This window comes from Mus caroli, unplaced genomic scaffold, assembly GCF_978045245.1.
Source record: "Mus caroli unplaced genomic scaffold, Mus_caroli_1 scaffold_20, whole genome shotgun sequence".
In the NCBI taxonomy this organism is placed as follows: Eukaryota; Metazoa; Chordata; class Mammalia; order Rodentia; family Muridae; genus Mus; species Mus caroli.
Window position 1 is genome coordinate 52863179 of NW_028227275.1, and position 14346 is coordinate 52877524.

General features: G+C 49.0%; 1 protein-coding gene and 1 pseudogene across 4 annotated transcripts; one reads left to right on the plus strand and one right to left on the minus strand.

The window, feature by feature from the left end:
• Positions 1 to 1004: 1004 nt before the first annotated feature.
• Positions 1005 to 14344, plus strand: Taf6l (TATA-box binding protein associated factor 6 like). Of its 4 annotated transcripts, none has more exons than XM_085833777.1 (12): positions 1005 to 1116; positions 2180 to 2236; positions 3738 to 3897; positions 4487 to 4573; positions 5187 to 5337; positions 5463 to 5513; positions 5779 to 5873; positions 9896 to 9970; positions 10095 to 10315; positions 10609 to 10741; positions 13319 to 13447; positions 13552 to 14344. In XM_085833777.1, exons 2-12 carry the CDS (start codon positions 2229 to 2231, stop codon positions 14311 to 14313), a joined length of 1872 nt encoding a protein of 623 aa, XP_085689903.1. In that variant the 5' UTR covers positions 1005 to 1116; positions 2180 to 2228; the 3' UTR covers positions 14314 to 14344. The 4 variants fall into 4 exon arrangements, with proteins under 4 accessions (XP_085689903.1, XP_085689906.1, XP_085689904.1 ...); XM_085833778.1 differs by having other exon boundaries at positions 1026 to 1058; XM_085833779.1 differs by lacking the exon at positions 1005 to 1116 and adding an exon at positions 1428 to 1516.
• On the minus strand, positions 12206 to 12677 carry LOC147000180 (interferon-induced transmembrane protein 2 pseudogene; annotated as a pseudogene).
• Positions 14345 to 14346: the final 2 nt, after the last annotated feature.

Consider the following 14346-nt stretch of genomic DNA (forward strand, 5'->3'; position numbering starts at 1 on the left):
TATACAACCAGTGTGTTTAAAAATAAAAAATAAACGGAGGATAGCTCAGTGGCAGAACATTTGTCTATCAAATGCAAAGCTGTAGGTTGGATCACCTAAACCACAGTAAATACATTTTACTTTCTTAGGGTTTCCTATATCCAAGGTTAGCCTTAAACTTGATATTTAGCTAAGGATAATACTGAACTTCTTATCCTCCCACTTTCAGCCCCCAAGTGCTGGCTAGTTCATGTCCTGCAAGTACTAGACAAGCATGTTACCAAGTGAACGCTATCCAGCTTTATGCAGGACTGGCGAGGTGGTGAAGACAAGTAAAAGAGCTTGTTGCTTAAGCCCAAGGATCTGAGTTCCACTGTTGGTGCCTATACGAGCATCAACTCCTCAAAGTTGCCCTCCCCAACCCCCTCCCACTTTTTTTTGTGGGATTAAAGGCATGCTCCACAACTGCCTGGCCCTCAAAATTTGTTCTCTTATTTGCAAGTACAAGCACACACACATAATTAAACTTTTTTTTTTTTTAAAGATTTATTTTATTATATATAAGTACACTGTAGCTGTCTTCAGACACTCCAGAAGAGGGCGCCAGATCTCGTTGTGGATGGTTGTGAGCCACCATGTGGTTGCTGGGATTTGAACTCTGGACCTTCGGAAGAGCAGTCGGGTGCTCTTACCCACTGAGCCATCTCACCAGCCCCCTAAACTTTTTTTTTAAGATCAGAAACTAGAAAGCGGTATGGTAGCACACACCTTTGATCCCAGCAGCCTGGAAGCAAAGGAAGGCCTATTAGTTCAAGACCAGCTTGTTTTATGTGGTGAACTCTAATTCAGTGTAAGCCAGGGAACACACACCTGTTAGCCAACCAAAATGAGCTGTTGCTTTAAGAAGCGCCACTCACGTGACCAACGACGCCCTAGTGCCTTTACCCGCACATACACACTGGCCAATCTTGAGGTGGAACGCCTCTTTGGTGGGCGGAAAACTCAGTAGACGGCCACCGATTGGCTCCGCATATGGAGGGCGGAGCCTGGGCGCGGAGAGAGGGAATTACCGTGAGCCGGTGAGTGGAAGCAGCCGTCCCTCCCCAGCAGGCGCCCTCCCAACCCCGGAGTCTGCAGGTGAGCAGGTCCTGCCTAGATTCAGGGATCGCTTCCCGCGGTGGGCAGCCTCGGAGCCCGCGGGACCCCGCCCCCTTCACCGAGCACGTGACACAAGTTCTGTAATCCCTGACCTCCCCACCCTGCACCCTTTGGAGCTGGGGAGGAGGAAGGTGGGTGGGAGGATGCACAACGTAGAAGCCCTTGGAGATCGGTTCCCACGCCTCCTGGTCAGGAGGACTTGGAACTGACGGTGTGCAAGACAGGAGACTAGAGTGGGAGACCTTGGTCACAGACCGAATTTTGTGAGATCTCAAGACAGGACTACATAATAGAGAAACTCCCTTCTAGCTTTCCACTTGCGCAACACATGCATGCTTCCATTTTACAGATGGGGAAATTGAAGCGTACTCACCCAGTGGTGAGTCTAGTGGTGGGACTTCAAATCTTAGGGTACAAAGCCAGGCCTAGTTCAAACACAAGCCTACTGCTCATGAATATATTATCTTGAGTCGAGTTACAACAGTGTTTGAGACCCTGCAGTCTAATTACCCGGGGCTTAGTGTTTGGTCTTGGACAGTTCAGGTAATCTCTCTGAGCTAAGACTTCCGAGGCTTTGTGAAATGGACAAATGTGTACAATTATATATCTCATACAATGTTACTAACTGGGGGCCATAGGCATTTATGTGTTTAGAAAACAGCTGTGCTGGAAAGACGGCTGAGCAGTTGGCTAGTCTTCTGGAGGACCCAGATTCAATTCTCAGCACCCACATAGCAGGTCACACCTATGTGTAACTCCAGTTCCAAGGGACCTGGCACCCTCACACAGACATATACATGCAGGCAAAACACCAATGCACATAACAGTGAATAAATCTTTAAAAAAAAAATGCTATTCATGGCCAGAAGTACTGACCCATGTCCTTAATAACAGCACCCGTGTGGGTTGGGGGGGGGGGCAGAGGCAGAAAGATCTCTGTGAATTGGAGGTCAGCAAGGTCTAGAGAGTGAGTTCTAGGACTGAATAGACATTGTCTGGAAAACATTGTCTGGAACAGCTATCCTTTTTTTTTTTTTTTCAGCAAGTGTTAATGAGGGCATAGTATGAGCTGACCCTGCTGGAGGCCTGGGATGCAAAGGTGAGCGTACAGACCTGGTCTTTGCTGTTGTGCAATTTACAGTCTACTGGGGAACTGCATGCTGATCCCCCAGGACCCCTGTAGAAAGAGTGGAATTGATGGTAAAGAGCTGTGTTGGGTAGTTACAGACTGTTCGAACCTAAGGTGTCATACGTGTTAGGAAAACTGATACTGAGCTGCATCTCCAGACTTTTTTTTTTCCTTTCAGGATAGGGTTTGTCTGTGTATCCCAGACTGTCTTGGAACTTACCCTGTAGACTAGGCTGGTCTTGAACTCAGAGATCCACCTGCCTTTGCATCCCAAGTGCTGGGATTAAAGGTACGTGCTACCTCTGCCAGGCTCCAGCCTTCTTTTTTTTTTTTTTTTTTTTTGGTTTTTCGAGAAAGGGTTTCTCTGTGTAGCCTTGGCTGTCCTGGAACTCACTTTGTAAACCAGGCTGGCCTTGAACTCAGAAATCTGCCTGCCTCTGCCTCCCCAGTGCTGGGATCAAAGGCATGCGCCACCACGCCCGGCTCCTCCAGCCTTCTTTTTACATTTTATTTTGAGATAGTTGATAAGTTGTTAGGGTAACCTTGAATTCACTTCCTAGTTGAGGTGGGCTTTGAACTATTTTATCCTCCTGCCTCATAACTGAAGACAAATGACAAGGACAGTTATACAACCTGGGAAGGCCTCCCTGACAAACAGGGATCTAAGGAGGGAGTAGGTGATGGGTCACTGAGTCAAAGAGATTTGGAGAGAACAAAGAAGGGGCAGTGTCAAACAAGAAACAGAATGGCCTGAAATAAGGAAATAGAGGTGGCCATGGGTGGAAGTCTAGAGCACAAGAGAAGCAGGTAAGGTTTTGCAGACAGATGCTGGAAAGACACAGGCATAGCCTTCCCATCATGCACCAGTATCTTTGTTTAGTACAAAAGCAACAGGAATCACTGGGAGGATGGCTATGTGGGCTACGTAGGTGGCCCACTGGTTCTGGAGATAAAGAATGAGGAACCCAGCCAGGCGTGGTGGTGCGGGCCTTTAATCCCAGCACTCAGGAGGCAGAGGCAGGCCTGGTCTACAAAGTGAGTTCCAAAATAGCCAGGGCTACACAGAGAAACCCTGTCTTGAAAAACAAAACAAAAAACAAAAGAAAGAATGAGGAACCCTTGCTGGAGTCCTGGGAGTGTCATCTTGGACTAGGGTCGTGCTGTGCTGAGCCTCTGGGCTCTGTCTTTGTGGCTTATTTTTTTTTTTTTTTTTTGGTTTTTCGAGACAGGGTTTCTCTGTATAGCCCAGCCAGGGAACTCACTTTGTAGACCAGGCTGGCCTCGAACTCAGAAATCCGCCTGCCTCTGCCTCCCGAGTGCTGGGATTAAAGGCGTGCGCCACCACGCCCGGCGTGTCTTTGTGGCTTATAAAGCAAGATGAGCAGGCATGGTTGAGATGGTCTTGCCTGCCTCACCCTTGGAGGAATCTCAGATACTGGGCAGGTTTTCAACCTTCCTTTTCCACTTGCAGCTCAACTGGGGCCATGTCAGAACGAGAGGAGAGGAGGTTTGTGGAGATCCCTCGGGAGTCGGTCCGGCTCATGGCAGAGAGCACAGGTCTAGAGCTGAGTGACGAGGTGGCCGCTCTGCTCGCTGAAGATGTGTGCTACCGTCTCCGAGAGGCCACACAGGTGTGCTGCTCTCAGTCCACCTCTCTCCTCCCTCTGATCTCCTGTTACCTCTTCCCCACTGACATGCTTGGCAACAAGTGTATATCGGGTACCATGTGCTTTGAGGTCAGAAGACAGTGTAGGCCTGTGCCTTTGTTTTTTGGTTTTTTGAGACAGGGTTTCTCTGTGTAGCCTTGGCTGTCCTGGAACTCACTTTGTAGACCAGGCTGGCCTCGAACTCAGAAATCCGCCTGCCTCTGCCTCCCGAGTGCTGGGATTAAAGGCGTGTGCCACCACGCCCGGCAAGCCTGTGCCTTTGAAAGAGTCTCTTTCTAGCCAGTCAGGTGTCTAGAAAAGAAAACACTCGCTGGGCACTTTCTCATAACACTTTCTCACAGTGTCCTGCTGCCTAGGCAGAATAGATAGATAGTGACACTCTGCCCATGAGTCACTGAGGCATGCGGAAGGTGTACAAAAGCTGAGCTGGAAATGCAGACTTTCTGATTGCTGGTGTGGGGTTCTCTGTCTTTTCAGTCTAGCCCATCTCCCTTGGGGGTTCTCACATTTGCTCCCTGCCCCCTGATTCTGGATTCTGTTCCTCCTCTCCCAGAATAGCTCTCAGTTCATGAAACACACCAAACGAAGGAAGCTGACGGTGGAGGACTTCAACAGGGCTCTCAGGTGGAGCAGCGTGGAGGTCAGTGGGGTATGGCCATGGAGGGCCCAGGGGATGTGACACCACCTCTCCTGTTCAGATTGGGGATGGCAGTGTGGTGAGACGTGGGGACAAACACCTCATGCAGCAGGCCAAGCCAGGTGCTGGGCCCCAAGAGTGGAGAGGCCCATGGGCTCCCAGAGGCTAGGGAAAGTTTCAGAGAAGAGGTCAAGATTGAGCCAGGCCTTAGGAGGTGCTGAGGGAAATGAGCTTGAAGAAATGAAAAGGCATGCTGGGTAAGGAAAGAGCCTGAAGAAACATGGGGATGTTGACCTGTCTTGGTATAGATCTGGGGCAAGGAGTTGAGCGAGGAAGGTTGTATGTCCTGAGAATTGTTTGGGTGTGTATGGGAGAGACTGGCACCTTAGCAGTGGGGCATAGACCCCTTAGAGTTATGGGAGGGAAGACAACACAGAACCTTGACCCAGTGAACCACAGACAGACAGACAGCTCTGATCCCCAGCTATCTCTGGCTTCTGGGGGCTGTGTGAACTCCTCTCCAGCGTAGGCTTCGTGCCCTGGATCAGGAGAGCCGAATCCTGGCTCTTTTTCCTTCACTGAATTCACCCTGCTTGTCAATTCTCTTTCTCTTCAGGCTGTGTGTGGCTATGGGTCCCAGGAGGCCTTGCCCTTGCGCCCCGCAAGGGAGGGTGAACTCTACTTCCCAGAGGATCGAGAAGTGAACCTGGTGGAGCTGGCACTAGCCACCAACATCCCCAAGGGCTGTGCAGAGACAGCTGTCAGAGGTTGCTGCTAGGCTCCTTCCTGGGGTTAGGACAGGAATTGGGTGGTCTGAGTGGTGCTTTCAGGTAGGGCAGAATTTGGAGGGGTAAAATCCCAGCTGACATCCATCTGTATCATCTGATTCTAGTTCATGTCTCCTATCTGGATGGCAAAGGGAACCTGGCGCCTCAGGGATCAGGTAAGGCAGTGTGGAAGAGCGTCAGAGAGCCTGAGGCTGATCCAGGGGAAGCTTGAGAACGGAGCAGGGATCTGTGGGGCAGAGGGTTGGTGGGAGTAGATGGAGCTGAGACCCATGGAACCTACCTGATCCGAGCTAGAGCCTGTGCCTGCTTGTCCTGCTTACATGGCGTCCTTGTGGGTGGGTTGTAGTTCTGGTCAGAGGGCAGCAGCCTCCAGAAGGCTATGCCTCCATCTTTGACTACTTCCTTCCTGTCTCCTCACAGTGCCCAGTGCAGTGTCTTCTCTGACAGATGACCTGCTCAAATACTACCAGCAAGTGACACGGGCTGTACTGGGAGATGACCCACAGCTGATGAAGGTGAAAGAGTGAGCCTGACTAGGCATAAAGTGAAAGTTTTAAAACTTGAGATATTTTCAGCTATCTGGTTCCTGTCCTCCATGGGTGAACTAGTTACTAGGGGGGGACCTGTTCTCCAGTGGTGTGTGTGCTCTGAGTGGTCCCCTGGTATGTGTGTGTGCTCTGAGTGGTCCCCTGCTATGTGTGTGTGCTCTGAGTGGTCCCCTGCTATGTGTGTGTGCTCTGAGTGGTCCCCTGCTATGTGTGTGTGCTCTGAGTGGTCCCCTGCTATGTGTGTGTGCTCTGAGTGGTCCCCTGCTATGTGTGTGTGCTCTGAGTGGTCCCCTGCTATGTGTGTGTGCTCTGAGCGGTCCCCTGCTATGTGTGTGTGCTCTGAGTGGTCCCCTGCTATGTGTGTGTGCTCTGAGTGGTCCCCTGCTATGTGTGTGTGCTCTGAGTGGTCCCCTGCTATGTGTGTGTGCTCTGAGTGGTCCCCTGCTATGTGTGTGTGCTCTGAGCGGTCCCCTGCTATGTGTGTGTGCTCTGAGTGGTCCCCTGCTATGTGTGTGTGCTCTGAGTGGTCCCCTGCTATGTGTGTGTGCTCTGAGCGGTCCCCTGGTATGTGTGTGTGCTCTGAGTGGTCCCCTGCTATGTGTGTGTGCTCTGAGTGGTCCCCTGCTATGTGTGTGTGCTCTGAGTGGTCCCCTGCTATGTGTGTGTGCTCTGAGTGGTCCCCTGCTATGTGTGTGTGCTCTGAGTGGTCCCCTGGTATGTGTGTGTGCTCTGAGTGGTCCCCTGCTATGTGTGTGTGCTCTGAGTGGTCCCCTGCTATGTGTGTGTGCTCTGAGTGGTCCCCTGCTATGTGTGTGTGCTCTGAGTGGTCCCCTGCTGTGTGTGTGTGCTCTGAGCGGTCCCCTGCTATGTGTGTGTGCTCTGAGTGGTCCCCTGCTGTGTGTGTGTGCTCTGAGTGGTCTCCTGCTATGTGTGTGTGCTCTGAGTGGTCCCCTGCTATGTGTGTGTGCTCTGAGTGGTCCCCTGCTATGCCAGTCGTGACTCCTTTATGCTAGAAGAGTAGAAACCCTTCTTCCTTGGGCCGTGGGCAGCACAACAGGTGCTTCTAATGATTGTGTTCCCACACCTTCCGTTGCATTCCTTTTGATCTGGTGTCCATTGATCTGGAACCAGTTGAGGCATTTATTTATCTGGACTTAGACTTGGTAAGGAAAGGAGAAAAAAATAGAGGTCCAGGCCAGGTGCCCCTAGGTGCTCAGCCTGGCATGTTCTGACTTAGTTCCTGGGCTGGTAGCCACTGCTATTGGTTTAACCTCTGGATACCACCCATGGTCTCTCTTCTTCTGCCCATAGCCAGATGAGGGCTGAGGGCTGCGGTTGGCTCAGTCGTGTTACCTGAGTACAGTTTAGATGTTCCATCTTCACATTTCTAGCTGCTGTTACTTTGTTTAAAAGACTAGGACCTTTGCTAGCATCCATTTCTGTCCCCAGAACTTGGCTGGTGGCTGCCCCTTGCATTGCCAGCATGTACAGAAGCCTGGATTGGAGTCCCAGCACTTGGAAGCAGGCATGGTGGCCTATAATATCAGCACTGGCTGGCAGATGGCAAGTGTGAGGCTGGGCTGTGGGCTACTTTGTAAGTCCCTGTCTCAGCAGACAACAAAACCCAAGGAAACAAAAACTTACCTCTTGCTTTGCTTTTTAGTCACCTGTAGCTAGCAGCTGTGGGGCCTGGGAGCTAAGCCCCTCTTCACTTTCAGATCCTTATCTAGAGGAGGGTCCAAGTAGCAGTTTATGGATAAGGTGGCTTTCTTTGGTTGGTTTATGTTTTGCGAGACAGGGTCTCTCTGTGTAGGTTTGCCTGGAACTCTATGCCGGCTCAGCTGACCATGAACTGGAGATCTGGCTGCCTCCTTCCCTAGAGCTAGTTGCCCAGCTGTTTGCTTCTTTCAGTTTGTTTGTTTTTTCCGGGACAGTTTTTGTTTTTGTTTTTGTTTTTTTTAAAGATTTATTTGTTTATTATAAGTACACTGTAGCTGTCTTCAGACACTCCAGAAGAGGGCGCCAGATCTTGTTACGGATGGTTGTGAGCCACCATGTGGTTGCTGGGATTTGAACTCTGGACCTTCGGAAGAGCAGTCGGGTGCTCTTACCCACTGAGCCATCTCACCAGCCCCCCGGGACAGTTTTTGGTTTGTTTGATTGTTTCTTGGTTGTCCTAAAAGTTGTTCTGTAGATCAGGCTGACCTTGAACTCACAGAGGTCCTCCTAACTTTGCCTCCTGAATGCAGAGATTAATGGCATGTGCCATCATCTCCTAGCTGCTTTTTAACTTTTTTTTTTTTTAAGAAGTATTTATTCATTTGTGTTTTGATGTGTATGAGTGTTTTGTCTACATGCACGTACGTGTGTTATCTTTGCTCAGTGCCCATGGATGTCAGAAAAGGGAGTGTGTCCCCCACAACTGGACTTACAGACAGTTGTAAGCTGTTGTGAGAGCTGGGAATTGAACCTTGGTCGTCTGAAGAACAGCAGTTGCTCTTAACTGTGGAGCCATCTTTCCAGCCCTGAAAGAAGTTTTGTTTTGTTTTCTTTTGACTGTAATAAGTGTCTCTGCCTATAAGAGTAATACCAGTATGTATTTACTCTGGAGCTACTTATAAAAGCACACAGTCTTCTGCTCACTCACTCGTGTTTGTTCCTGTTACAAGTTACTATTACTTTAATGCAAGCGTAAGTGATACCTGGTTTTACAGCTTACCTTTTTTTCCCTTGGATTTTGTTTTGTTTGAGACAAGGGTTAGTCTTGGTCTTGCAATGTAACCTTTGGCCTGGAACTCACCGTGGTAGCTCAGGCTGGCCTCAGATTTGCAGCGGTCTTTATGTCTCAGCCTCTCAAGTACAGAGCTGTACAGGTTTCAGCCACCAAGACAAACCTACAGCTTTTGCTTAGTTAAAAAGATGTTGACTAACTAGGCCTGGTGGTGAACACCGGTAATCCTAGCACTTAGGGAATGGGAAGTGGGGTGATCAGAATTTCAAGGCTGTCCTCAGCTACATTATTAAAGGGCATCAGATCCTGCTGAAAAAAGCAAGCAAACAAGCAAGCAAACAAACAAAAACAGTTGCCCACACACTTGTACATGTTATGGCCCGTGTGTGAAGGTAAGAAACACTTTGAGTATGGTGGTGGTGGTGGCACATGCCCTTAGTTTCAGCACTTGAGAGGCAGCGGCAGGCAGATCTTGGTGAGTCCCGGGACAGCCAGGGCTCTTAGACAGAGAAACCATGTCTTCTGGAGATTTGTTAGCGCTCTTCTACTTACTCATGCTTTCTGAGATTTGAACTTAGGCTGATGGCTGTGTGCCACAGGTGCTTTGTCCACCTTCCTCGTTTGGAAAGAGGGTCATGTTGGCTTTAGACTGGCCCACCACCTGCCTCCTGTGCCACACCTAGCCCTGTGGCTGCTTTTTCTTTTAAATAGACAGTACTGTTTTTGTCTGTGTCTCAGTTTCTTAAGTTAATAACAGTGGAATTTCTGTTTTTGTTTTGTTTTTAAAGGTTTATTTATTTATTATATGTAAGTACACTGTAGCTGTCTTCAGACACACCAGAAGAGGGTGTCAGATCTCATTACGGACGATTGTGAGCCACCATGTGGTTGCTAGGATTTGAACTCAGGACCTTCGGAGGAGCAGTTAGTGCTCTTAACCACTAAGCCATCTCACCATACCCGGTTTTTTTTGTTGTTGTTTTTTTTTGGGGGGGGGGGGCGGGGGGATAGTTCGAGACAGCGTTTCTCTGTGTGTAGCCCTGGCTGCCCTGGAACTCACTCTGGACACCAGGCTGGCCTCGAACTCAGAAATTCACCTGCCTCTGCCTCCCAAGTGCTGGGATTAAAGGCATGCGCCATTATGCCCAGCTCAGCGGAATTTCTGAATCAGGGCATGAACATTTAACATGATAATACGTGGATCCTAACCTAGCCTCCAGAATGGTGGCTTTTCCTTTATTGAGGTGGTTCCTTTCAGGTTGCCCTCCAGGACCTGCAGACAAACTCCAAGATTGCAGCACTCCTGCCTTACTTTGTTTATGTGGTCAGTGGGGTAAGTGATCAGTTCTCTAGCGATCTCTATGACCCTTCTCTGTTTAGAGCTCATAGCAGATGCTATCAGAATCGCAAGCTTCTGTCTCTCCATGCCACCATAAGCCATCCACTCCTACCAACAGGTAAAATCTGTAAGCCACGACCTGGAGCAACTGCACCGACTACTGCAAGTGGCACGGAGTCTGATACGGAACCCACACCTGTGCTTGGGACCCTATGTCCGATCCTTGGTGGGCAGCGTGCTTTACTGTGTCTTGGAGCCACTGGCCGCCTCCATCAACCCTTTGAATGACCACTGGACTCTGCGAGATGGGGCTGCCCTTCTACTCAGTCACATATTCTGGTAGCCACTGGGTTCAGGCTGAGCAGAGGGTGGGATAGCCTACAGAGTTGATTGGGTTGTGGTAGGGAGCTGTAGGAAGCCTTTGGCTTTTAAATTAAATGTTAAGTGTGGAACTTTTCCTTAGCCCCCTAGCTGGCATGTTATGGTACAGTTATAAATATAGCAAGATATTAGTCTTTTGTCCCTTGGATCCTGGGCCAGTCACACCTGACAGCCTGTCTCAGAGATGTCTACAAATGTTCAACTCTTTATGTGTGGTACTTCATTCTCTTTCCTGACTGTTGCTTCCACAGGACGCATGGAGACCTTGTAAGTGGCCTCTATCAGCAGATTCTGCTGTCCCTGCAGAAGGTCCTGACAGACCCTGTTCGGCCTCTCTGTTCTCACTATGGGGCAGTGGTAGGGCTGCATGCTCTAGGCTGGAAGGTGAGGACTCTGGCTTTCTCATAGACCTTTGAGCGTGGCTGTGTTACAAAACTATCGTTCACGTGTATTTTATTGTAAAAGTGGTATGTGTTTGATTCTGCATGTTGAGACCTTGCTTTAGGTCCTGTTGATTGTATACCTTCCTTGACTATATGTAAACGTCCCTTCAGAACATTTTCTTTTTTAAAATTCCTGCCCATTTCATAACACCATGTTAGGAAATACCCTCAGTTTCTTCGTTCCTCTCCTTTTCTCTTTGGGTTTTCATTTATTTGAGACAGTGCTTGTTATATAACCCTTACTGGCCTTCATCAGTTTGTGATCCTCTTGCTTTATGCACCACACAGCATCAGTTTCTGTTGTATATTTTATAGCAAATAGGAACTTAGCATCCGTAGAGATCATCAGACGATTGTGTGTCTTAATTCTGTTAATATGACTATGTCCATTGAGCCACTCTTTGAAACTTGGAATAATTCTATAATAATTCTATTTAATTTTGAATTTATATATATATATTTTTTTGAAAAGGTTTTAGGGAAATATCAAGTGATCTTGACTATGTCATGTTTCCATTTTTTTTTTTTAATCCTCACAATCTTTAGGGTGCTTTCATAATTGTTCTAAGGAGAACCAACACACTTTATTTCTGCAGTGATGCTGCTATAGTGGTGTCTTTTTAGGGTTGATCCTTGTTGGCATGCAGAAATATAGTTGGTATGTGTGTGTGTTTTAAGCTCAGGGACAATTTTAGTAGAGTTTAAAAGAAAACATCTTAGGGCTGGCAAGCTGTAAGTCTAAGAAGCTGCCCAGAGGTGGAAGTTGAAGGAAAGAAGAAAAAAAAGCCATGTCATTTGAGCTAAACAGGCGAGGGGTAGGCAGCCATAAAGTGGGTGGGAAGGTGGGGAGAGGTTTTAAAGAAGGAATGAGAAAAAGCATCTAGAAATAAAAGACACAAACCAAAAACACCCCCCCCCCAAAAAAAAAAAAACAAAAAAAAAACAAAAGTGTTTTGCCATACGACCTTAATCCCAGTAGAAGCAGGCAGATCTCTGAGTTTTGAGGCTGTCCTGTCCTACAGAGTGAGTTCCGGGACAGCCAGGGTTACACAGAGAAACTTTCCTTAGCCCCTAACTCCCCTACCCTTCATTGTTGGGATAAAGGCTTGAGCCACCATGCTTGGCTTTTTAAAAACAAAAACAAAAACAGGGACTTAAAAGTGAAGCCCAGGCTGCCTCAAACTTGGACTCAAGCCCCTGAATGCTAGAGTTACAGACTACCTCATTCTCAAAGTCTACCTCATTTACTGTTAAGATAGCTTTGCTTTGCTTTTTTTCCACCAAGTGTACTTTATTGAACCAGCTGTGAACTGATCTGTGAAGGTAACATTTGCATGCATAGGGTAAAGGGTCAAGGCCTCAGCCTAAGGGGAGGGCCAGATGTGGATAGTGGAACACAGCGCAGCTAGAATCTAGAATGTGGCATTCTTTGTAAAAATGAAAGACTGCCACAGAGGTGGTAGAGGAAATAATGATAATAACCATAAGGATGCTGAAGATCAGGGAGCTGATATTCAGGCACTTGGCCTGGTCTCCAGTCATATTGCCCACCATCTTCCTGTCCCTGGACTTCACAGAGTAGGCATAGGCAATGAAGCCCAGGCAGCAGGCATTGAAGAGTGCATTGAACAGGGACCAGACCACATGGTCAGACACAGAGCTCTCTGGGTGTGTTGATTACAGTGTTCCTCACAACAGCTGAGTTGTTGAGGAGTTCCCCCAGTTCAGACACCCTTTTTGATTGTCTCATAGCTTGGAAGAAGCCCAGCATGTATTGACTCTGGAACAATCGTCTGGAGGATGGCTGCTGCTAAGATAGCTTTTCTGAGTATATAGTAATATCTGTAAATTCTAGCAGGATGTTCTGATGTCTTCCATAGTTATTTAAAATATAATCCCTATTTCTTTCAGCATTTCCCCCAGGAGTTTGGTCAGCATTGTCAAATGTTTATGCTCTGGATGAGTGATCCAAGTCTACCTTATATGTCAAAGCCCATCTCTAATGTCATTGTCTTTGTTAGGCATGTTTTGCCCCCCAGATGATTATACAATCTAAAACTGTACAAAGTCATGTGTGGTAGTACACTGCCTGTATAATCCCAGAGTTTGGGAAATGAAAGAAAGGGAATTCTCATGAATTCAAGGCCCAGTCTGGGCTCCCAGTATTGTTTTTATGTGTGTGGTCTAAACTCAGCTCTCATTTCTCTAACGAGAACACCACTTCCTTACTGATTGTATTTACTAGCAGTCTGCAAACAATTTCTGTCTTAATGATTTAATTATGCCTAAATAGCTCAGTGTAAATGCCAGTAATGGGGCTTTTTAATGTTGTATGTTTTGATCCCTTATGCTTACCAAAAGCTTATGCATACAATAGATCCCAGAGATGTAGGATATGTCAATAAGGGAATAGAGGACTGAGCCCTGTCAAAAATTGAGTGGATCTTTTGTGGGAAAGGGCACTAAAGAGGGCATTTGGAACAAGGTTGCTTGACTGCAGTCCTTCTTTGCATTCCAGGCAGTGGAGCGAGTCCTCTACCCACATCTGCCCACTTACTGGACAAACTTGCAGGCTGTGCTGGATGACTATTCTGTATCTAATGCCCAGGTCAAAGCGGACGGGCACAAAGTGTATGGAGCCATTCTGGTGAGTTAAGCAGTCCCACCTTCTCTTTCCTGCAGGAGCTTATTTAGCACATTTACTTTGCGATGGCTCCTGGGCCCAGGTTCCTCTTAGCTCTCTGTTTACAGGTGGCCGTAGAACGACTATTGAAGATGAAAGCTCAGGCAGCAGAGCCCAACCGCGGTGGCCTTGGCGGGAGAGGGTACCGTCCTGCGGAGGACCTGCCTTGGGACAGCCTTCTCCTACAAGAGTCTCCCCCCGGGGGCAGCTCCGAAACAGGTTTTGGGTCTGGTCTCCCGCCACCATCAGGGGTTGCGGGACCAGAGGACCCTTCTTCTTTGACCCTGGCAGACATCTACCGTGAGCTATACTCCTTCTTTGGTGACAGCTTGGCCACTCGCTTTGGCACTGGCCAGCCTGCTCCCACGGCCCCGCGACCACCCGGAGACAAGAAGGAGCCTGCCGCTGCCCCGGATTCGGTGCGGAAAATGCCGCAGCTGACTGCCAGCGCCGTGGTCAGCCCTCAGGGTGACGAAAGCCCGTGCGGTGGGACTCTCGCCACCGCCAACGCCGCCTCGGAGAGCAGGCCGCTACCGCGCGTACACCGGGCGCGGGGTGCTCCTCGTCAGCAGGGCCCCGGCGCGGGAACGCGAGACGTCTTCCAGAAGAGCCGCTTCGCGCCCCGTGGCGCCCCACACTTCCGGTTTATAATCGCAGGGCGTCAGGCCGGGCGGCGCTGCCGCGGGCGCCTCTTTCAAACTGCTTTTCCTGCCCCATACGGACCCAGCCCCGCGTCCCGCTATGTGCAGAAGCTGCCCATGATCGGCCGTACGGGCCGCCCGGCCCGCCGCTGGGCGCTCTCCGACTACTCGCTGTACCTGCCGCTGTGAGGCCGCGGCGCCTCGGAGAATAAAGCCACACCC